This window comes from Nerophis lumbriciformis, linkage group LG02 (genome assembly GCF_033978685.3).
Source record: "Nerophis lumbriciformis linkage group LG02, RoL_Nlum_v2.1, whole genome shotgun sequence".
In the NCBI taxonomy this organism is placed as follows: domain Eukaryota; kingdom Metazoa; phylum Chordata; class Actinopteri; order Syngnathiformes; family Syngnathidae; genus Nerophis; species Nerophis lumbriciformis.
In genome coordinates this window covers 25,181,687-25,205,000 of record NC_084549.2, presented here as the reverse complement: position 1 = coordinate 25,205,000, position 23,314 = coordinate 25,181,687, and the positions used below count along the sequence as shown (strand labels likewise).

General features: G+C 39.1%; 1 protein-coding gene across 1 annotated transcript in view; it reads left to right on the top strand.

The window, feature by feature from the left end:
* Positions 1-20,623, top strand: part of ppp1r21 (protein phosphatase 1, regulatory subunit 21) — a 23,084-nt gene extending 2,461 nt beyond the window's left edge. Inside the window, exons 2-22 of the mRNA XM_061959293.1 lie at positions 549-617; positions 1,699-1,845; positions 4,800-4,901; positions 4,985-5,149; positions 5,219-5,277; positions 5,363-5,457; positions 5,545-5,597; positions 7,266-7,415; positions 7,482-7,583; positions 7,666-7,754; positions 7,841-7,977; positions 8,078-8,170; positions 9,301-9,428; positions 9,842-9,991; positions 12,491-12,583; positions 12,832-13,083; positions 14,675-14,710; positions 14,793-14,909; positions 16,860-16,958; positions 17,074-17,202; positions 19,621-20,623. Coding sequence (XP_061815277.1) covers positions 549-617; positions 1,699-1,845; positions 4,800-4,901; positions 4,985-5,149; positions 5,219-5,277; positions 5,363-5,457; positions 5,545-5,597; positions 7,266-7,415; positions 7,482-7,583; positions 7,666-7,754; positions 7,841-7,977; positions 8,078-8,170; positions 9,301-9,428; positions 9,842-9,991; positions 12,491-12,583; positions 12,832-13,083; positions 14,675-14,710; positions 14,793-14,909; positions 16,860-16,958; positions 17,074-17,202; positions 19,621-19,650 — 2,295 coding nt within the window. The 3' untranslated portion in view covers positions 19,651-20,623. The remainder of the gene's footprint in view (positions 1-548; positions 618-1,698; positions 1,846-4,799; positions 4,902-4,984; positions 5,150-5,218; positions 5,278-5,362; positions 5,458-5,544; positions 5,598-7,265; positions 7,416-7,481; positions 7,584-7,665; positions 7,755-7,840; positions 7,978-8,077; positions 8,171-9,300; positions 9,429-9,841; positions 9,992-12,490; positions 12,584-12,831; positions 13,084-14,674; positions 14,711-14,792; positions 14,910-16,859; positions 16,959-17,073; positions 17,203-19,620) is intronic.
* The last annotated feature ends 2,691 nt before the right edge of the window (positions 20,624-23,314 follow it).

Below are 23,314 nucleotides of genomic sequence, written 5' to 3'. Positions count from 1 at the left end.
GCACCACAATGTGAGGACTCCTGATTTAGATGCATAATAGTGTTGATTGTTTAGCACTACTGTCTTTTAGATTGCACTCTTGTATTGGAACTCATCAGAGAGAAGGATTAATGCAAGGAGACCTAATGAGTGCTTAGTCTTTAGGATATACTTTAAAACGTTTTGTGTAATTTGAAACATGAGATATACTAGAAGACATAAATAATATCACATGGTCATTTGTTTATAACATTTTATAGGGTGTATTTGGTTTAAAATGACAGTTAAGTGTGTGTTTTCTCGTGTGAGTGCCCTTTGTTTCCATGTCAGCTGACTGCACATCCAGTGTGTGCTGTTTCCTCTTTCACTCTGATCTCTCCGTTAGTAAACTGCCATATCTTAGTCACAAAATGCTGACTATGTGGTTATTACTCACACACCAACATTTTAGTCTCTTTTATGGTTTTATTTCTGTGCCTAGTCTCTGAATAGTGAAAAACAAGTGGCACAAGGTAATACATTCTGACAGTTTTAACTCAGATGTGCCACTTTGGGCTCTATTTTTACAGCTCCGTGCCCAGAACCAGGTGCTGAAGAAAGCGGTTGTTGATGAGCAGGCCAACTCAGCTTCCTTCAAAGTAAAGTGTGATCATTAATGTACATCTTTGGGGTTATTTTTGCCATTTACCACAGCCATACAACATCTGGTTGCAGTCTCACACACAGTTTATAACTAATACAACTGCCAATGATTCTGTGCTAATCGCACCTCACATCCGCGTGCTGCATGATTCTTATTTTATATACTGCTTCATCATCGCATCATCGCTCTCTTTATTTATGAAACATTATAAAAATCTATACACTTAACCATTGTATATTATTTGTATGGGCTTTGTAAAAGGGAAACTCCCAGGAAACTGTAATAGCTTATAAGCGGGGGCCCCAATACAGTACATGTAAGATAATAAGGTACAGCATTAATAATATTCTCACATGCTTACATCCTAAACAATTTCCTAAATCATTTCATACATTCACACATCCTTACAGTTTTAATTTGTACTCATGAATTCATTTTGTGGTAGTTGGTAGTCTTTCATATTGTAATTTGCCAATATTGTGCATATCTATTGCAGTATGCATACTATAATGATAGATGTTTATTAATTAATGTTACTTTAAACAATAATACATCTCTTGCTTTGTATGATCGGTATTGTTTTTCATCTTTTGGGGTTCATGGTGTGTTATAATGTAGCAATAATTAATGTTTCAAAAGTTTTAAAAATGTTCTCACTGAAGTAAATTGTGTGATTGGACTGTCAAGTTCATTCCAGATATGTGGGCCTTTACACATTATACTAAAGCTTGTGCCTTTGAGTTTACGGCGTTTGCCCTTTAGCCACAGTTTTTTCTCGTATAATGTGTTTGTGTGGATGAGGTGATAGGAATGAGCTCACAACTTATATACCACATTATACATCACTCATGCGTTATGTAAAAAGTTACTCTCAGTGAGTTTCAGAAGCGTCGTCTTGTAAAAGAGTGAATTTGAGGGATCATTAAAGTCTGACCAAGTTATGGATCGTATTACTTTCTTATGAAGGATTTGTAATGTATCTAGATAACTTGGATAAGTGTTACACCATAAGATATTGCAGTAATTTAGATGTGGTTCAAACAAGGATCTATACTTAATCTATGCTTAATCTTCAGGAGCAGCTGAAGCAGAGGGATCAGAGCCTGAGGAAGCAGGAGCAGGAGATGGACAGCCTCAGCTTCCGGAACCAGCAGCTGGCTAAGCGGGTGGAGCTGCTTCAAGAGGAGCTGGCTGCCAGTGAAGCCAAGGGCAAAAAGGGAAAGGTGATCATATAGTGTAGTTTCTGTCTGAGACAAGGAATTAATACCTTACGTTGTTTGTCTCCTACAAGAGTAAATCTTGTGTTAATCAAATTGCATGATACAATATCACTAGGGATGTGCCGATCAGTATTGGACTATTTTTGTGAAAAAGTATGTGATCACCATTGCCGATTAATACCGATCACAAACGTTAATCGCCTCTGACTGACACTTTTTAATTTTAGTCCCCCGACTGACAAGAAGCGAGCGGCGTGTGTCCATGCGCAATGTGGTGCTGCTCCTCAAAGCTAATAATAATTAAGTCAATCATTGCAAATTAACTTTATTTCTTAATATCTCAAGTATCGTTATCAAGTATCACATACAAGGGATTACGGTATGCTCTCCTGCTGAATGCCAAAATACATGTAGGAATTCATGCTTCTCTCAGTGAACCGCTGCTACCCAGTGCTGGCAGCAATCATGCAGCCTCAGACAGTGACGCTACCACCACCATCATTCTTGAACGTAGGCAAGACACAATTGTGTTGGTAATCACTTTTGTTGCCAGCTCTTCAGACCATCATGGCAGTCATTTTCAGTGGATAGTAAGTGTATTCCTCAGATGTTTTTGACGTCACGTCCGGCTCAATGAATATTGGTGGTGGTCAAGCTACCTGTGTTTTCAATTGGTACGAGGCACCATTAAGCCTTTAGAAAGGCTTAATGGTTAAAATGCCCGTTGCTTGTGTTGTTTTCAGCTGTACAAACCGTTCAAATTACGGAAAGAATAAAAGTTTCTTCAGAGTTCCTCGAGAAGTTATCAAAAAGGGCGAAAAAGTGCACAATTTGTGGAAGCGACGACGAGAAAATCATGCAGCTCACACTCTAGTCCAAGGGAGCAGAGTTGAAGAATGCATGAGTTTGCAGTGATCACTTTGTTAAAGGTTTGTTTGATATTCTTTTAACAGTTATTTCCCATTTAAAGTATTATCTTGATATTATTTGTATTTCTTAAACACATGTTTGCTACGAGTGTTTCGAAAAGCACCAACTCCGCATGTCTAAATAAAAGAAAGCAAATGTGAGCAAAACCTAAAAGAGTTAAGCTTTTACCAAAGGCAGCAATCATAAATGAATCTTTTAGCACATACACAATGTTGACATCTATAGTTATATTTTCTTAAAGACGGGGACAAACACGCTACTCGTAAACGGCGTGTGCAACAGAAACAAACATCAGTAGACGCTAAGTTAAATCATGAAATGCAACCCTACCCGAGCAAAAACGTTGCATATTTATCTGGGAGAGTCTATGGCCATGTCCAGACGAACAAAGATAGTTTCAAAAACGCATATTTGGGGTTAAAACAATCTCCATCCACACAAGTGTGGTTTCAAAACTGTCTATGTATACACGCAAACGCATACACTTGCTGTCATGCACATTTTCTCCAATCACAAACCTGGAAATGCAGCCACAGCTGACTTGGTGGCATTTAAATCTCTGTTATTATAATGTTTCTTTTGATATACTAGACGCATAATGACATGTACATTATCTTTAAAACCAGCCTGCACTTAAACAGAGCCTTGGGAACATTATGAATCCTCATTATGAACGACATGACATTTGGCTTTATAATCTTTTTTCCTCCTAATTTGTGTTAGTTTGCATTTCTCACCGGCGAGTCAAAAGGCTCTCTGTACTGTGAGTGTGTCGGCGGCGGCACCCCGCTTTCGTCTCCGCCGAGACAAAGATTGTTAATGACTGATAAGAGGTGTCACTCTGTTCAGCTATTTCCAGTGTTAAATAAACACGTTCAGGTGCTGAGAGCGATGCACAAAGTTAGACGTCTTTCTTCTTGTTTGAAGCGAGAGACGAACAAACGCAAGACTCAACAATGTTGATTGGCCAACATGTCTGTCACTCGAATGCCGGTCAACGGCGGAGGAAAAAAAACAACCTTGATGTCGATTCTATTTCAAATAATCGTGTAGCCCTATATTAGCCGCACTGGACTGTAAGCCGCAGATATACACTGGTACCAAATATTTTATAAATGTTTATTTACATACCCTAATTGTTTCCAAACGATGCCTGAAACACGGCAGTTAAATTGCTGATGAAACAAAACCGAAGTCATCGTCATGGACCCAATAGCTGCGGAAGCAAGCTCTCCAATCAGCTAAACAGACTCAATAACTTCAAAGTGACATTTTGTTGTATTTATGAAACTGAAACAATAAAAAAAGAATACCACTGTAAGTTAATAACAACATATTCGCTTAATGCCGTTGACGCAAGCTTGAATACATTACAATAGCACGCACAAATATGCATGAAAACACTTCTACAGATATCACACATCGACTGTTTAGTAAGTATGTATTGTTATAGTTATATTGTAAAACTTACAAACGTTGCTTGAAGTAATGAATGAAAATCCATTCGGGCAGAAACGCTATGGACAAATATTCTTCCGGCATGAAACAGAAAGTACATTTTGAACCCGCTGCACCTGCAGTGAGCAAATACATCCAAAAGATGAAGCCATAACACAAACAATAACACACCTTTTCTGTGTCTCTTGTCGGGTTAATATTAAAACTCTTCGTTGAATACAAAAAAACGGCCATTAGCGAAGAAAAATACATAAATTAGCCATTCAAAACATTAGAAAAAGGTAGCGGCTAATGGTCCGTAAAAAAAACCAGTACATTTGTGAGAAATACATACAGTTAAATATATTTTAAAAAGTCTAATCAGCCAAAAAATTCATGACCCACTATGCAGTACCTCCGCAGACCACCTGGGGTTTGAGGTTCCCCTTTTTAAAGACCACTGCTGAACAAACATAACACTGTTAAAACAGGTGGAAGAATAGATGCACAGTAACATTATAATGAATCACACAAAGTATTGCAGGTACAGTTGGACAGTATAATAACGATTAAATGCTCTTGTTCTTCAGAATAAAGGAGATTCCCCCTCACACCATGGCGTTCGAACACAAAGTGTTTTTGATGAAGACCTGCAGAAAAAGATTGAAGAAAACGAGAGGCTTCACATTCAAGTAAAGATTTCATTTGATATTTTTGGAAACGTTCAAAGTACAGGATTCAGTGCATTTTTGGCTTCTCCCTTTTGCTCTTTTAGTTTTACGAGGCAGATGAGCAGCACAGGAGGCAGGAGGCGGAGATGAGGGCGCGTCTGGAGGAGCTAGAAAGAGACTCGCAGCAGCACCAAGCTGTTGTGGACAGACTCACCGCCAAGTCCACGGAAACCATCGAGAGGCTGCAGAGTGACAAGGCAAGACTGGAGGTGAGGATGGGCCAAGAAGATGAGTCATTGTGAGATTGTTCGTTTACTTGATCTATTTGTGTGCATTAGGTTAAAACACAGACACTGGAGATGGAAAGGAAAGAGTGCCGATTGAAAACAGAAGACTGGTATGTTGGTCTTCTTTTAGTTTAGGATTTTTGACTTACTCCTTGTTAGTCATCAAGTTGATCGGCTGTACTTTTTGTTGTACAGTCAGCAACAGTTAAGGCGATGCCAGTCAGAACTCAACAGACAATTGAAACAAAGCAGCAGCGTCATCCAAGAGAAAGTGCCCTTTAACGACACCAGTGAGTATTCGTTTCTTGAAAACAGACATCGACAAAATTTAAGATGCTGAGGAGGTGAAAATGTTCTTTGTTCCTTCAATCCTGCAGAATTTAGTGACTACAACAGTCTAAATGTGCCGCCACACAATCGAAGACATCAGGTGGGTGTTAATGGCTGTCTCACCTAAAACGTATTCTTTAACTTTGCATTTTGAATGCTAACTTCAGTGCATTGTCCACAAACAGACATTGACACAATCCACGGAACTCTAATAGCACAGTTGTATTGGAAATAATTGCATTTTTTCAATGAGAGGGCAGCACGATTATTGAATTAATTATAATACAAAAAGCCTTGATTTATATTATGTTCCTTCAATGATTTGTTTAATGAGAGTAACTAATACAAATTGATAAATTGCCAGAGACTTTTAGTATGCGGACATAGAGTAGTTTCGGCACGGCTGCTGCAATAGAGCGCACATAAGTGTTGTGTGTCGGTGCCGTGGTCTGTGTGGTGGAAAACAGCTGAGATATTTATTTTTATTAATGCACACACGTGCAAAGTGCAATTTAAATGTTGATGATGTGCATTTATTCAAAAAAAGAATGAAGGTTATGCAATCAGAATTTTGTTTTATTTCAACAATTTTTCCTAAAATACACATTGAGACTATAAAGTGAGTTTTATCTGATTACTCGATTAATCAAACAAACTAATCGATTACTACGATAATCGATAATTATACTTTTTCTTATTTATTGACACTGTCAATAGGGAGGTATTTCCAAATTGATCTCAATACAGGCACATACTGTATCAATTAATTAAAATATCGTGCAAAATGGATTTGATTTCAGTAATTCAATTAGGACAAAAATATAAATTGAAGTCTCAGGAAGTTTTTGTAGATCAATCTTTTTAACTTTGGGTTTTTATTTAGCTGTGAATTATAATCATCAACATTATGAAGAAATACAGTCTTGAAATAGTTCACTCTGTGTCGTGAATCAATAAAATCTAAGCTTCACTTTTTGAGTGGAGCTACTGCAATAAATATAAAATATATAAAATATTCTACATCATTGAAATGCGCCTGTAAAAGACAGTATTTTCCTATATGAAAAAAGTCTGAAAAATGTGGGTTTCTTCGGTGTCTAGAGAGTTCTAAATGCAAACAAGCAGGTGGCTCCAGACGAATCAGAGCTTTTCTTCTTGTCACTCACACCAGTGACCTTAAAAGATGTGGCGATGACACAGTGAAAAGAAAAAGTGACTCAAAAGGTGTTAAGGAGGCGAAGAAATGTTATATTTTTACTGCAATTTACCTGTTCTTATTTTATGTGTTTTTAAAAAAATGTCTTCCGAAAATATGAATAAGGTGTTGACATATATTTCGGTCAGTAATTTAGGTAGTTTATATCGGATGGATTGATCTTTATTGTAATTGCACAAGTACAACAAAGTTTTGTTTTTAGCACAAACCCGTTCAAGATTAGACAAACAAACACTGTACAGGGTTACAGAAAATGGGAACGCTGATGGGTCGCCACGTGGGAAAAAGGTAGACTCTGGGGGAGGATTAGTAAAAAAAAAAGCCAATCTCAGACTGGGTTCCTGAGGATGTTTGTGTCAAACCATATTCTAAGGTACCGTATTTGTAAATGTAATAAAAATGCTCTGCATTTCTATGCCACACTTCAGTTAACACTGTGCAGTTAGTTGTATTTAATGCTGTAAGTGCAGCTAATAATAATCAACCAAAGCAAAATGAAGATGTAACTATGAGTTGACGCTGATCTATATACATGTTATTTGCTAAATACAGCTTAAAGCCCGGGATGTGGCGGGCCAGGCCTTAAGTTTCATTCAGGACCTGGTGGCTGGCCTGCTAAACTTGCATTCATACACTGAGCAGAGAGTCCACATTTATCCACTGGACTCCTCCATTGAGCCTATCTCTCCACTGAACCAGAAGGTTAGTAATGTTAACACTCACATTTAATATGTGTTTGCTAATGATGGTGCACAACTCTTCCTCCAGTTCTCTCAATATCTGCATGAGAATGCAGTGTATGTGCGCCCCCTGGAGGACAGTTTTATGCAGTTGCACCAAAGCATCACCGAAGACACAGTCACAATGCTTGTGAGCTCTTCCAGGACAAAGCCATTGTGCTAACACCTTCAAGACGTGTCACCATTTATCTCCTGTTGTGATTAAATTGCAGGAGACTGTGGACAAGCTGAAGAACTTCACCGATCATTTCTCCTTGTACACGCGTTTTCTCCAAAAGCTGCTTCCTTATCAACTGAAAAGGTCAGCGGTGTTGTTGCATGTATGTGTGTGGTAAAGACGACAGAGCACGGTTGCCACCGTTGTTGATATCATCAATTCCTCTCCAGTTTAGAGGAGGAGTGCCAGACTCCTCTTTGCTCTGCTGCCCTAATAGTGAAGAATCAAGAGCTTCAGAATGATATTAGGAGAGTCACCTCAGTCTTTGGGAAACTGCTGAGTTACATCAACCTCTTGGCACTACCCAGTAGGTTACTGTTGATTTTTCAATCGTTTTGATTGATTTTGGATTGTTATTCCTCACAGAAGTATTTGTCACATTTTAATAAATGCTGTTTGTGTGTCAGGTGTTCGTCTGGATGCCATGCCACAAAGCAGCACCTCGACTGTCTTTACACAACTGGCTGCCTGCTTGCACAGTCTGCATGATGCTGTTAAAGGTGAACAGACTTTTTTCTGTCAGTCAAATAGAGTTGTTAACATCTTGAACACCTCTTCTACCCTTTTAGCCACATCAATGCTGTGGACACTAGACATGATAAAAGTATAATTTTGTGCAAATTTGGCTTTAACTGAATATCAAACTGTTTGAGTCTGGCCTCAGGAGACCCCGCATCCCTTTTCTAATCTTCAAGAGTTTAATCTTAATGCTCGACGGCAATAAGGAGGCTTTTTCTGCCTATTTCCCCACAAATACCTGGCTTTCTTGAGGGGACACCGCTGATTATTTGGAATGTATTGTGATAGTTGCACATTTGCAGAAATTACTGTGAGTATTAACCATGAGCTTATTTGATTTGCACTCCCATCCCAATCACCTATCTCTTTTTTTCTGGACAATGGTGGGAAGTCAACTTGTTAGTCTCTTAGTCGTCTCGATGGTTTTTAGGGGTGTCAGATCCGAATACCAGCAAAAAAACAAAACAAGCATCAGATATTAGGTTTTCATCTAAAAATCGTGAATATGATCTCTGATACAAGCAGTCTTGCAGCACGTTTACTTGTGCAAAGCTCAACAGCCAGTTAACTTCTATATGTCCTCCAATAAGCGCACATAGTTGGTCCTTTCATGTATTTTAGTGAAGTCATTTACAAAATGTAAACATGGTTCACTATAGGCTACTAGGAGCCAGCAGCTACACAACAGCTTGGTACAAAATAGAACACAAAGTAGACATACATATTAAGTGTCCCTAAAGGGGCTGTTTGCAACCTTTACATGGTTGCCTAGAGGGCCCTAACTTTTTAATGTGTTGTAAGCATTATATCCCACAGTCTTCCAGCTTGGAGCACGTAAACCACATCCTATATAACACGCGCACACACACACACACACACACACACACACACACACACACACACACACACACACACACACACACACACACACACACACACACACACACACACACACACATACACATATATGTGCAAAAAGATAAATATGTACGTGTATATATACTGTATATGTAACTATGTATATATACTGTATATGTATATATGTGTATATATACTGTATATGTATATGTAGATACAAATGTATTGTATTTAATCTTGTGTGTGTGTACAGAGATGTCAAAGCACTACAACCAGAAGGCCAGCTTAGAGCAGGAGCTCCCCACTGTAACACAGAAACTCTTCACCACCACAGAATGTTTGCTGGGCTCTCTGGGATCACTGACCAGCAGCACTGGCAAGGTACGACCAGAAGTGGGCAGTCAGGTTCACGTTCACGCTCAGATCTGAGTTTTCACTGTAGCGGTGCCATCATCATGCTGAGTTGCCGCCTCAGCGAGCGCTATCTGAGCGGCAGGACTCAGGTGGGCAGCAGTTAAATGTTCAAAGCCACTATCCCAATCACACTTTTTACAGCTGCCTCTCAGCCAAAGTTGCTGATAAGTGATTTCTCTTTTTAAATCAAGACTTGTACGATAGGAAGCCCAGTGCAGTGGACTGAACACATGCTGGCACAATTTGTTTGAAGGGATTATTTGAGACCAAGTCTTAATTCTACAGACATTTATTTTCAGCCAGCACTGCTTTCCTTCCAGCTCCAGAAGATGCTTAGGATTTTTATTTTATGACCTTTAATTTCTGTGGTTTTCCTGCAGCTCGCCACGTTTTTCAGCAACAACTTGGACTTCTTCACGTCGTCAGGCTACAGTCCCAAAGGAAGCACAGCAGTACTCAATCCTTTGCAAGCTGAGAGCATGCTTTCTAATAAAAAGAAAGCAGCAGCTTACATTCACGCTCTCAAGAAGGTAAGATTGGTGAAAAGTTAATTGGACAGAACAACAGTTGCAGCAAGGTAGAAATGGAATAATATGTTTCTTTTTGTGTTTTGTGGTTGTAGTCTGCAATGGTATACAATTACTATGAGGGGGGCTAAATATTAAAAACTGTGACACTGTGACCTTCTAATTATAGCTGGGAGGTTGTTTATTTTTTTACCTAATTCGGCTGTTATTTCCAATATTTAAAACTCATCATTTACGACAATGTAATTATTTCACTTTAATAATGATTTGGAGTGCATGAGGAAGTGGAAATTGGACCACCTGGTCAATGTAGAAAAGGGTCATTATATGCAAAACCAACTTTTCTTACCTGTTACTGTGTAATTGGGATCTGCATAAATCCCGAAAATTTGCATCCAAACCATGGAAGCGTAGCGTATATATTTTTAACACACTTTTGCCTCTTTCCAAAATTAGCTGTTTGGATTTTTAGATGATAGTGACATATTTTGCCCAAGTTGTATCATCGATATATATCTTCATACATGGTAGGGGTTTACCTCAAGAGCTTTGTGGGAGTCAGCCATTGTTTTTTCAGTTGTAGTCAATAAGTTCCTTTGTTTCTATCTTCTTGTTGTGGGGCAGACTGGCTCGTACATGCATGCTAAAATCCTTCTCATAACATGTAGCATATAGTTAGAACTTACATCTGTAAATAGACTCCATATGAAGAACTAAAATTACAACATGGCTGACGGGGAGAAGACGCAGTCAAAGCCAACAAACTTCAAGTTACAGCCTATCTGGAAATAGATGATAATAATAATACAAAATTATTCTAGATATCAAATACGGTCCGTGTACGTCACAACCATCCGGTTATAGTTTAGTGAGTGACCTGGAACCCTCAGCACGGCCACTCTACCAACTGAGCCACGCCGTCCATATTAAGAGAACCAATAAAATGTGTCACTTCCCATGTTAAACTTAAAGTATCAATGATTGTCACACACACACACTAGGTGTGGTGAAATTTGTCCTCTGCATTTGACCCATCCCCTTGATCACCCCCTGGGAGGTGAGGGGAGCGATGGGCAGCAGCGGTGCCACGCCCAGGAATCATTTTTGGTGATTTAATCCCCAATTCCAACCCTTGATGCTGAGTGCCAAGCAGGGAGGTAATGGGTCCCATTTTTATAGTCTTTGGTATGACTTGGCCGGGGTTTGAACTCACAACCTACCGATCTCAGGGCGGACACTCTTAACCACTAGGCCACTGAGTAGGTCTCTGGACATTAGAAATTAGAAAGGAACTTTTGACCTGGACAAAATTCTATGTACGACACTGACACCGTTCTTTGTCTTCGTCTTCTTCTGTTGTTCCTGGTCACTCACAGACTGAGATCCTCAAAAGAGACTTGGCGCATGCGTAATCCACCTATATCTCTAAACAAATTGAACAGGGAATAGAGAAAATAGTTTTCCACTCGTTTAAATTTCCATGTTCGATTTTCAAACACATGAATAAATTCGGATAATGGATAACAATCCATTTTCTGTTATATATTATCAATCTTACGGGAAAAGTTGATGTTTATGTTAAATTATTTTTCTATTCTAAAAGTAAAACGGGTGGCTAACGTACACGGACCCTACTCATGAGGGTTGACTTATACACTTTGCATCCACTTGTGGGGTGGCGTGGCTCCGTTGGAAGAGTGTCCGTGACAGCAACTGGAGGGTTTCAGGTTCGATCCCTGCTTACGCCATCCGAGTCACTACTGTTGTGTCCTTCGGCAATACACTTTACCCACCTGCTCCCAGTGACACCCACACTGGTTTAAATGTAACTTAGATGTTGGGGGTCACTATGTAAAGTGCTTTGAGTCACTAGACAAAAGCGCTATATATATCGAATTCACTAAACTTTTCTCTTTTTTGACAAAACATTTTGGGGCAATGAGGGTGTCGAAGCACAATGTGTTCAAAGCAGTGGGTGTAAAACGGAGGGTTTTAGGTTTCATTTATGTCAAGGGGGTGGAGCCTAAGCCACGCTTTATTGTGCACCTCTGGACCTCTTGCTTGGCATACTCCCAGGTATCTATTGACATACTTGCTTGGCCCCACCATAAACCTTTTGTTTGCCTAACAGAATTGCTACATCCAATGGATTTATTTTATTTTTTCATTTAAAAATTGCAGCTCATTTTTGTACTTAGCAAACTCATCTTGTGGACCGCGGGCCGGATTAAACCTCATCAGGCCCTTGGGCGATACGTTTGACGCACCTGCTTTAAATGCTGCTAGTTCTGTCTTGTGGAGTGAATAAAAACTTAATCAGTAGCTTGTCTATTGCCACAGTTGTTAATGCCAATGTTTTTTGACCGGGCCCACATTAATGACCTGGCGGTAGTTTGACGTGTTAATTGGAGCATTTACAATGCATTCTATTTAATCAATTCTTTGTCATAGCGTGAAGGTTTTTGTTATTAATCAATCGTATTGTTTATGTTTCATGTTTAGCCCAGGCCACCGTCTGTTCCATACACAGAAGCCCTGTCCAACCGCCGCATACTCACCAGCTCTACTGAGAGTAGAGAAGGTCTCACTCAGCAGGTATGATTCCTCCTGAATCACGTCTGTCAGATGACTTTAGATCATTTAGTGCTATGCAAGCATGTTTGATTCTGTGTGCTTTCATAAATCATGTAGTGACGCAAAACATGATGACCATACTTTTCAAGATGATTACCATTTTAGAAGGTAGTGCAAAATTAGCTTAGTGTAGCCAAATCCAACTTTGCAAATGATGTGATTACATTTGATTTGACCTCAGTTTGACTTTCCTTATTTTCCCCCTACAGGTGCTTCAGAGTCTGGAGAAGATTACTCGTCTGGAGCAGGAAAAAGAACACTGGCTCCTGGAAGCTCAACTTGGGAAAGTGCGCCTGGAAAAGGAGAACCAGCGAATTGCGGACTTGGAAACGCAGCTCGCGGCAGCTCTGGAGGGAAGTCCGAACCTGCAGAAGAGTGCGGTCAGCACAGTCACACAGAACCATGAAGAAGAGGAGACGGCTCTGAAGGCTGCTGGGAAGGAGACCATGTGCACCAGCCTGGTACTGTCACTGCTTTACTGCTGTTTAGGGATTGAGTCTGTCACTTTCTGTAACAAAATATATTATTGGCTGTTAGCTCTCACTCTACTTTTATATGATACAACTCTTTTGTTCCCAATATGCTGACGTAGCACAATAGAGAGAACTCAGTGTAAGCATTGGCATCATCTAATTTGCATAATTGACCGTTATGCATGTTATTTTTTATAGTTGCTGATTTTTCCTCATAAAAAGTTGAGGCGTGGGGGAGCACATAGTCTTCAAAAATCTACAATAAAACCAAAAAAAGTGGCTCGTCACTTTTTTGGGGGGAAAATGAGAACCTCAAGAAGTCTAAATACTAGACAAGGTTTCCAAGTTGCTACGTCGTCTTATTCTCTGGCAGACCAGGAGGAACTTACATTGGATCCTTGATTTACTAACTTAATTGGTTCTTGAACAGGGTTCGTAAATAGAAAAAGTTCAAATATTGAAAATTCTCCATAAGAAACAATGTAAATATGAATAATGGGTTCCAGCCTTGACAAAAGTCCATATTTTAGAAAAAGTTTGTACAATTTGAACACGATATTAAGTGCCGCACAGCAAGTGGTTAGGGTGTCCGCCCTGAGATCGGTAGGTCGTGAGTTCAAACCCCGGCCAAGTCATACGAAAGACTGTCAAAATGAGACCCATTACCTCCCTGCTTGGCACTCAGCATCAAGTCACCAAAAATGATTCCCGAGCGCGGCCACCTCTGCTGCTCACTGCTCCCCTCACCTCCCAAGGGGTGATCAAGGGTGATGGGTCAAATGCAGAGAATCATTTTGCCACACCTAGTGTGTGTGACAATCATGGGTACTTTAACAATCATAACAATGGGGGATGGATCAACTTCCTATTTAATAACAAAGTCAAAACAGCAACAACAGGTGACCTTTCCTCACTTTCAGACGCTCCACCGACACGCACACACATTGTCACTAGCCCTTTGGTGCACTCACAGTTTGCAATCACAAAACTATGTAACTTTAACAGGTTGCTACAATGATTAGGAATAAAAAAATAAAACCCACATTACTTTGACGGTTAATCTTCTTGGTGTGCAACAGAAGAAAGGGGGGGGGCGGAGTAGACAATGCTGTGGATACTTCCTGAATGTTTCAAACCACACATCGCTGGTCCATTGCTTTCTTTGGACTCAGATTGTGCTCGTAAACTAAAAAAATGCTGTAAAAGGCTTAAAAGCACACAAAGTAGCATTCAGCACAGTGGCTAACAACAGCAGGGCTGTGCTGACTGAAAGAGCATCGGAGCCCGATAAGCCAACCCACAATGGATGTGATGCCTGGCACAAAATGGCTGCAAGGCACACAATGGGTGGATGAAATGTTCGTATAGGGAGACAAGGTTTGTACAACAAATCATAGTTTATTCAATTTGTGGTTTTTAAATGGAAAAATTAATATAATGAGGGGTTCTTAATTTAAGGTTTCACTGTATAACAAACACTTCACAATCCTAAATGGTTACCTCACTGCTCAGGCTTGGAATAGATAACTTTGATTGTTGCAGTCTACTCAACAGCTGTGTTTATGTCTCTTCTCCCCAGGTCGGCATGTTATGTACTGTACCTTCGGCTGAGCATGTAAGTGACCATGCATTCTGGTGAAAAAGTTCAAAACAGGATATTTTCTTCCAAGTTGCACCGTATTGCTTGTATTTTGCAGGTGGCAGACGAAGAGTCCAGGGAGCAGCTGATAAAGACTCACTACATGACACGAGTGGGAGAGCTCACCACTCAGCTCCAGGTGTCAGACAGCAAGGCAGTGCACTTCCACTCTGAGGTGAAGCCTGCACTTCAACGTTGATATTATGCTCTAAAAGACGTAACCTTTTCTCTTTATCTTTTTGTAAGTCAACTAAAAATGCGGTAAAACACTGTATATGCTCCTTCCAGACATTGGAAGCATAAACTGTAGGACGACAAGTAGAAAATATCATAGGGTGTTAAACATGGCCTTTTAGAGTTTATTTTGGGTTGATATGAGTAGTTAAGGGTGGAAAATGTCTTATTTTGATATTCTGCAGATGAAGTAAACAAAGTGACTCCCTTTCTGTCAGGTTTGTTGACCCAGTTTTGGGCTACATGGCTACCAGTTTTTGACTCAAAACAGAGTGTAGTGTTGCGCAATATAAATGATATAAATGTGGCTGACGATATAGCTTTTAATCCACATGCATTGTGATAATGCATGTGGATGACACATTCTCGCTGTGTCCTGCATATTTGACAGCGACGAGTGAACAATCACGTCCTCGCTAGCAGTTAATGTCCCTCCACATTACAAAGCCACTTCTAAGTCACCTCCAGGACGACAAATAAACTGTTTCTTACAAGTATTATTATCACTGGAGGACGTGAATTAGCTAAACATGCGACACCTAAATGTAAGCAATGGTGGGCGAATCACCTCTGTTGGTTGCAGCCAAATTGTGTAATAATTTTTTTTACAAATGTTTTCAAGACATGCTAAATCGACTATTCTTTCTACTAGATCGAGGAAATCTTTTACAATTAATAAAAGGGCTGTCTGTATTTGAAATGTACCTTTCAATGACATTGTAACGAGGGGTTTTCTCAAGTCGATATAGATATTTGCCGATATGAGCAAAAAAAGAAGCATTAGCTCTGTTACAAACATTCTTAGAGCGTGTTTACCTGTGCAAAGTTGGTCAGCCAGTTAACATCCAAATGTCCACCAATAAGCACATAAAGTATATGTGCCTTTTCCTGTATTTTAGTGAAGTTATTTACAAAAAGTAAACATTAAAGGATCTACTTTAGGCTACTAGGAGCTAGCACCTACACAAGCACACCCCGCTAAGCACACAATGACACACAAGTTAAACATACGTAAAGTTTCCTTAGTTAAAAAATATTGTGTTCGATACCAAGTATAGTATCAGTATAAGGTCAGTATTACAGTGGTTAGATCAATATTTTGTACTACCACAATATATTTTTTAATTGTTTACAAACTCAGGAAATAAGTCCCAGTACACAGAAGGACTTCAAGGGCAAAACCTAAAGTATCAGAGCCAATAGTAGGAAATTATTTCAATATTTTATTGATACTGTGTTTTTGTCTGATTACAATTGTGATCAAAAATGTAATAATTCAATGATCTCAAAAATGTGATGTATCAGCATTGGTATGGCCAATATTGATTGCTCCTGTAACTACTTCTTATTGAATCTATAACCACATTTGTAGTATCGCCCAAAACTAAAGTAAAATATCCAAACAACAGAAGAATACGTGTTTAATACATTTTAACAGAAGTGTAGATACACATGTGGTACAACACAAAGTAACCAGATATTAACAGTAAATTAGCAAGAAAATTATTAATTATTTTAACAAAATAATACAACCAGAAATGATGCAGTATGTTATTGCATATGTCATTAGCCAAATTAGGAGCATTTGTTACCCATTCTATTATCATGTAAATACCAATTAACATACTGTAATTTATATCGTTACCGCAGGAGGCTGAAATATACATCGCAATATAAATCTTCGGCCATTTTGCCCATTCCTTATGGGGAGCAATGGCAACAGTAATGCTAATTGTAACGGTTTCATTAATTTCATTAATTAATTCATTAATTAATCATACAAAGCGGAAGAGCGCCAGTAGTCAAAATGAAAGATGAAAATGCATGAAAAAAATTCAATATTTTTGTGTGCCAATAATTTAAGCCTTACATTTTTTCTGTCTCTTTCCAGTGTCGGGCTTTGGCCAAGAGATTAGCCATTGCAGAAAGATCGCGGGAGACTTTATTGGAGGACATTAAGCGGGCCAATCAGAAGATCACACACCTGCAGGTATATTACCAACTGTCATTGTCCAAGTCCTTCATAAGCAGCCTCCTCCAACAATCAACAGTCCCCCAGACTGGTGGCTCACACTCCCTTTCAAAGTTTGCTGTTCGCCACACAGGATGAACTGAGCACGACCAAGAGGAGCTACGAAAACCAGCTGAGCACGATGAGCGACCACCTGTGTAGCATGAACGAGACGCTGAGCAAACAGAGGGAGGAGATCGACACACTCAAACTGGGCGGCAAGGTACGCTGCGCACGTCCTCATTTGTTTCTTATCAACTTTAAAGAACGAAAACCAAAAGCTCTGAGAAGCAAGTGATGAAAGTCTGTGGTCTCCCGGGAGCCGTGATGTTGTAAAGATTCGGCTGGTGACAAGCTGGATGCTGAGGTCAGAGGTCGCACGGTGCTTTGCTTCAAAGACTGATGGCAAACGCACCTGCCAACACCATGTGACAAACACATTAGGTCTGAACTGCACACTATGAAGACGTCAGTTGTTGGTGTGCATGTTCCTGCTTGCTTTCTGCACTCGTTGCTGAATGATGAGACACAAGATGCGTGTTATGGAAGCTGCTGCAAGGGCAGAAACCACACCCCGCATGTTTCCTAATCCTGAAAGGAATACTAAATCATGTTTGAAATCTGGACGCTAGCTTTCACTTTGTCTCCCTTTGCTCTCATGAAACCACCAAGCAATAAGCACTAATTCACCTGTACTGCCTAAAATAATCATTGATTTCTGTCAATTACAAAACATTTAACTCAGGGATGTCTAAACATTTTGACTGGGGGGCCGCATTGGGCTTAAAAAAAATTTGGCCAGGGGCCGAAAGCAGACTGCATGCAAAGTAACATATACATACAGTATGTGTGTGTATGTACATATATATATATATATATATATATATATATATATATATATATATATATATATATATATATATATATATATATATATATATATGTCTGTCTGTCTGTGTATATATATATATATATATATATATATATATATATATATATATATATATATATATATATATATATATATATATATATATTTACATACAGTACAGGCCAAAAGTTTGGAGACACCTTCTCATTCAATGCGTTTTCTTTATTTTCATGACTATTTACAGTGTAGATTGTCACTGAAGGCATCAAAACTGTGAATGAATACATGTGGAGTTATGTGCATAACAAAAAAAGGTGAAATAACTGAAAACATGTTTTATATTCTAGTTTCTTCAAAATAGCCACCCTTTGCTCTGATTACTGCTTTGCACACTCTCGGCATTCTCTCGATGAACTTCAAGAGGTAGTCACCTGAAATGGTTGAAGCACTCAGCATATTTAAAACAAAATAGGCACTGACACTACCCATATCCACATAGGTTTTATTTGTCAAAAAATATATTTTGCCCTGTCAGTTGGATGACACATCGACATACAGGCTAACGGGCATATATTTCCCCCTTTAGCCTATATGTCGATGTGTCATTGACCGGGCTAGCATGCTAAGCATTCGTTGCACGAACATACTAGCTTTGTTAGACAAGATCATAGACTTTATTGGACAATATAGTTTACATCTGAAATGTCCAGTTCCATTTATTACAAGTAATAAGAAAACGTAAATGCCTTACTTACCTATCAAAGAGGAAATTAGCAAGTTTGACGTCAGATGAAAAAATCTTTCTAAGGCATTCTCGATAAAAATCCTCGATTTGTTCCTGGCTTTGTCATTAATACGTTGAGAATTGTAACGACGCCTTTTAGATTTACTAAGGTCTGACATGTTTAGTAACTTTACCAGTGGCAGTAGCTAGATGAAGGTGGCAGTGTGTAACTGGCAACCTGGATGTGACACACTCACTGACTTTCTAATTAGTCAAGCGGTGGTGGGGGGCATCGAAATGAAAACAATAACAAGCTTTCGGGGCTGTAAATCTAATATTGATTTTAGCATATCACGGCTGAACTACCGTATTAAGGTATTCAAAAAGAACATGATTTATTAATGCCTTTTGACATATCAGGACCATTTAATGATGACTTGACATGAAATTATTACATATGGCACCTTTAAATAACACAAGGTTACTGTTAACACTCAAACAACGTACACAGTACCACACATGTGCACTCATATATACAACACAGTGCCGTCATAAGACATACTGCAACCTTCAAACACTGAGAACATCCCTGTAAACTTGGCTTGCACTGTCGGTAACACTAGTATGGGGCTGGGAGATGTGGACTAAAACTCATATCCCAATATATTTTGGCTGATATACGATATATATCCAGATATTTTTTCCGTAAATTAAATTGGTTTAAAGGAACATTTGTAATGGTGATCATGTACTTTTATATCAAAATCGGCTGATACTGATCAGTGGCCAATCGATCGACACATCCTTACGAACATCATATTGTTCTTCCGTGAACCATCAAATATTTGAGACTAAATCAACAGCACCTCTGCTGGTTGCAGCCAAGTAGTGCACTCCTTTTTGCCTCATTTGCTTTAAGATGCATCAATTTCCCACAATCAACACACTTCTTATATTGGTTATGTTTCCCATGTCTAGTGGAAGAACTCAAGCATAGATCTTGAAAGGTGTATGAAAACTGAGCTGTTATTTTTTTCTTCCTGTAGGGAAATGCCAAGAAGAACAAAGGTCGCTAGAAGTGTCCCCCCTCCTGTCACCAAACCGGACCATTAGCAAGAGCCTCACGATTCAAAATGGTGGCAATACAAAGTTGCAAACGGACTAAAAAAGGCTTTTCCCCTTCCTCATGACACAGCATCACGTAACTTGAACTTTTTGGCCAGAGCAGAATAGAAAATAACCCGCAGGAAGTCGATAAGGCGGAACTCATCAGACAGCCTTGGGTTTTTTTTCCTGGAAAAAAATGACACCAAGTTCTCTCTGCTTATCTGTGGGAGAGGACGCACAATGTCCACGCAGCTGTTTCACCACGCACACATTCGCCTCTCTCACACACAGACTCCACTTAATTGGCGGCTCAGAAATGTGAATCCTCAGCATTTCCCAGACTGAAAACATTGCTGTGAATGTCTGCGCACTCACACACAGTTGCGTTCACCACAACACAGCCCGTTTCCTTTCACACAGCTGCCGTCCCGCCTCTGTTACAGCTCTGATACTACCTCCAAAGACGGAACATTTGCAGGTCCACTTTGATTGCCCCTCATTCACACAAAACAGCGACACAGAGGAAAAAAAGGCGGCACATCCCCCCCGGCATCAAAAGGTATATGTGTGAAAGGAGCTTTTGCTTCTTCAACCATTATTTTGCATTTCACTTCCAACACCTAAATGGTCTTCAGAAGGGCTTCCAACAATCAACTACCAATGGAAAGACTTGAATCCATCCCTCATTCTGAAGACATTTAAATGAAAGTACCAACTTATTTTCTGTATGGCGTTTACATGGAAGAATGTGTCTACAACGGACAAGTTGCCGCTTGTAATGTGAGTGAGTGTGAGCTTACTTTGCAGCAGTAGTTCCTTTTCTAGCACCAAAATAAGTGTAAATCCACATCATGGTTTTGAATAAAAGCATACATTTATTCATATCACTATTTTAATCTATATGAGTATACATTCTTGTGCATATAAATGTTTCTCACAAAATGGAGAGATGACTTATTTTTTGGGGGGGCGTGTCCCATAAAGTTTGTGTAATACGATGCGTCATTCCTTGAACTCTTGACGCGGTGCGTAGACAAGCAGTTTACAGTTTCTGGCTTGTTGTGACATGATGGAGAAGCCTTTCGCTCACCAGTATTACTCTGCTCACCAGTACTTAGCCTCACAGTCTGTAACCTTGGTGGGAGAATCCATATAAAAAGCTACTTGTGGTTCGAAGCATCTGATTGTGTGTCAGGTTTTGTTTTTTTAAATCTAGAATATTGACAGGAATCCAAAGACCCACCCTGACTCCTGGGAAATTGAACTTGACCTAAATTGCATCCAAAACAATAGAAAGGAGGAGCCCAAATACTATATGCTCTGTTGTAGTTCATGGTGCGTTTAAGTACTTTGGCTACACTTAATGTAGTATTATTAAAGATTTGCAAATGTAAATATGTCTCCATTTAACTTTGGAGATTCTAACAATTGACATTTCAAGTGCCTTGAATTTTCTTAATTGCTTTCTTGGGGCTGTCGATATTGGGTTTTGTCAGATGCTCATTCAGACTGAGACTTCCTTTATTGTCATTCAAATTTGAACTTTACAGTACAGATAAGAACGATAGTTTGTTGCATTAGCTCGTTGCAGTGCAGGATAAAAGAGTAATAAGGTGCAGATATAAATAGATTACTGTACAGATGAATATATTGCACTTTTGCATATGCATCCATGTTAGATTGGTGTATGTAAACCAGTGTTTTTTAAGACGGTCACCAAAAAAATAGTTTCTCCGCTGTGGTACTCAGTTGTAATACACCTTTTCCACCACTTGGGGAAGTAATGACAATATCTAACAGAACAAAATCTGGCGTTTAAGTCACAAAGTAACTTAAGCGCAAAAATGATATGTGAAGTGGTGAAGATGTATTTCTATTTGCACATGCATTTTATTTACAGCTGTTTAAGAAACTTTATTTCGTATTATTTTATTCAGAATTTATTTTAGCACTGCGTAATTGTATGTAAATTATTATTTTTTTACCAATCTTCATGAGTGCCTTCTTTTGCTGTATATTTGATTAGTATTTATTTTTCTTATCAGCCTGACCCAAGCCTTGATAATATTATTTGTAATTAACACATGGTTTCATATCATTTAATAATGTTTATTCTATTAAACTAAGTAGATTACATATAAATATTTAAAATGATTAAAATCAAATAGTAAGATTACTAATTCAGTGTTAATATTTGAGTGGGTCCCGGCCCCCTCTGTAGTGGAACTGTTGACTCGTGTGGTCAAAAATGGTAAACAGCTCTGTAGTAGACAACAATGTTATTTTGTGATTATGTTTATGATAATGACAGGTGTATTTTATGACCATTCATTGGAATGCAAGTATGCAACGTTTCCATTACATAAACTTCTTCACCGGTTGCTCACGCAATGAAACATCCATTTTGACCTTGTTATTCATTATGCATATCATATGCAATAAGATCTAATCATTCTGCTTCTATATGGCAGCCACTTTCTCTTCCAGGCCAGCACTTTTTAGGCAAAGTGCTACAATTTTGCTAGTGGACCCACCTTTGGACACACCTATACCTTTGGCCATTAAAAGCTCTGATTTACTAATGGTTTCTAATGTTGTAAAAATGTGTAGAATAAATATTACATTTCAACATTTCTGTCAATGAAGATTTGCTTCAGCCACATAGTCATTTTGATAGTAGGCTATCATAGCTAATATAGACACTTACGTCATGTGTTGCCTTCATTATAAGACTTATATAAGACTTTTAAAGTCATTTTGATAGTAGGCGAATATAACTAATAGAGACACTTACGTCATGTGTTGCCTTCATTATAAGACTTATATACATTCTTGCCAACCCTCCCGGATTTTCCGGGAGACTCCCGAAATTCAGCGCCTCTCCCGAAAACCTCCCGGGACAAATTTTCTCCCGAAAATCTCCCGAAATTCAGGCGGAGCTGGAGGGGGCGTGGCCTCCAGCTCCATGCGGACCTGAGTGACGTGTTGACAGCCTGTTCTCACGTCCGCTTTCCCACCATATAAACAGCTAATGATCGAGGGCGAGTTCTTGGTTTCTTATGTGGGTTTATTGTACAGCAGTTTCATTAACGTCCTCCCAGCGCGGCAACAACACACAACAACAGCATTTCGTCTATGTAAAGCAGTTCGTCTGCTGTAAACAGCAATGTTGTGACACTTTTAAACAGGACAATACTGCCATCTACTGTACATGCATATGTGACCCACCCATAATGTGTCACATTTTTGTGTTGATTTATTTATTTTATTTTGTGGTTTTAATTCGTTTTTGGAGCTGTCATTCCACATTTATCAGTATTCACATTGGTCAGTAGGGGCCAGTAGGGCGTTTCTTCCCAATTGAATGCTATCACCTGCAGACCGGAAGTGTCTTGTCATTCTGATGAGCGCGACCAGTTTGTGAACAATTGAAACGTCCTGTGTGCTTTTTCCTCCTGTATAACAGGTTAGTTTTGGTGAATCAACTCACTGAATAATATCCATGTGATCTTTATAAGTTTAAGTACACATTCTGATGGTGGAGCCTAACTCTAAAGTGTTTGTGAGTTGTAGTTTTTATTTGTGAATGAATCCAGTGCACAGCTGCAGTAATCAATACAAAATGGCGACTTG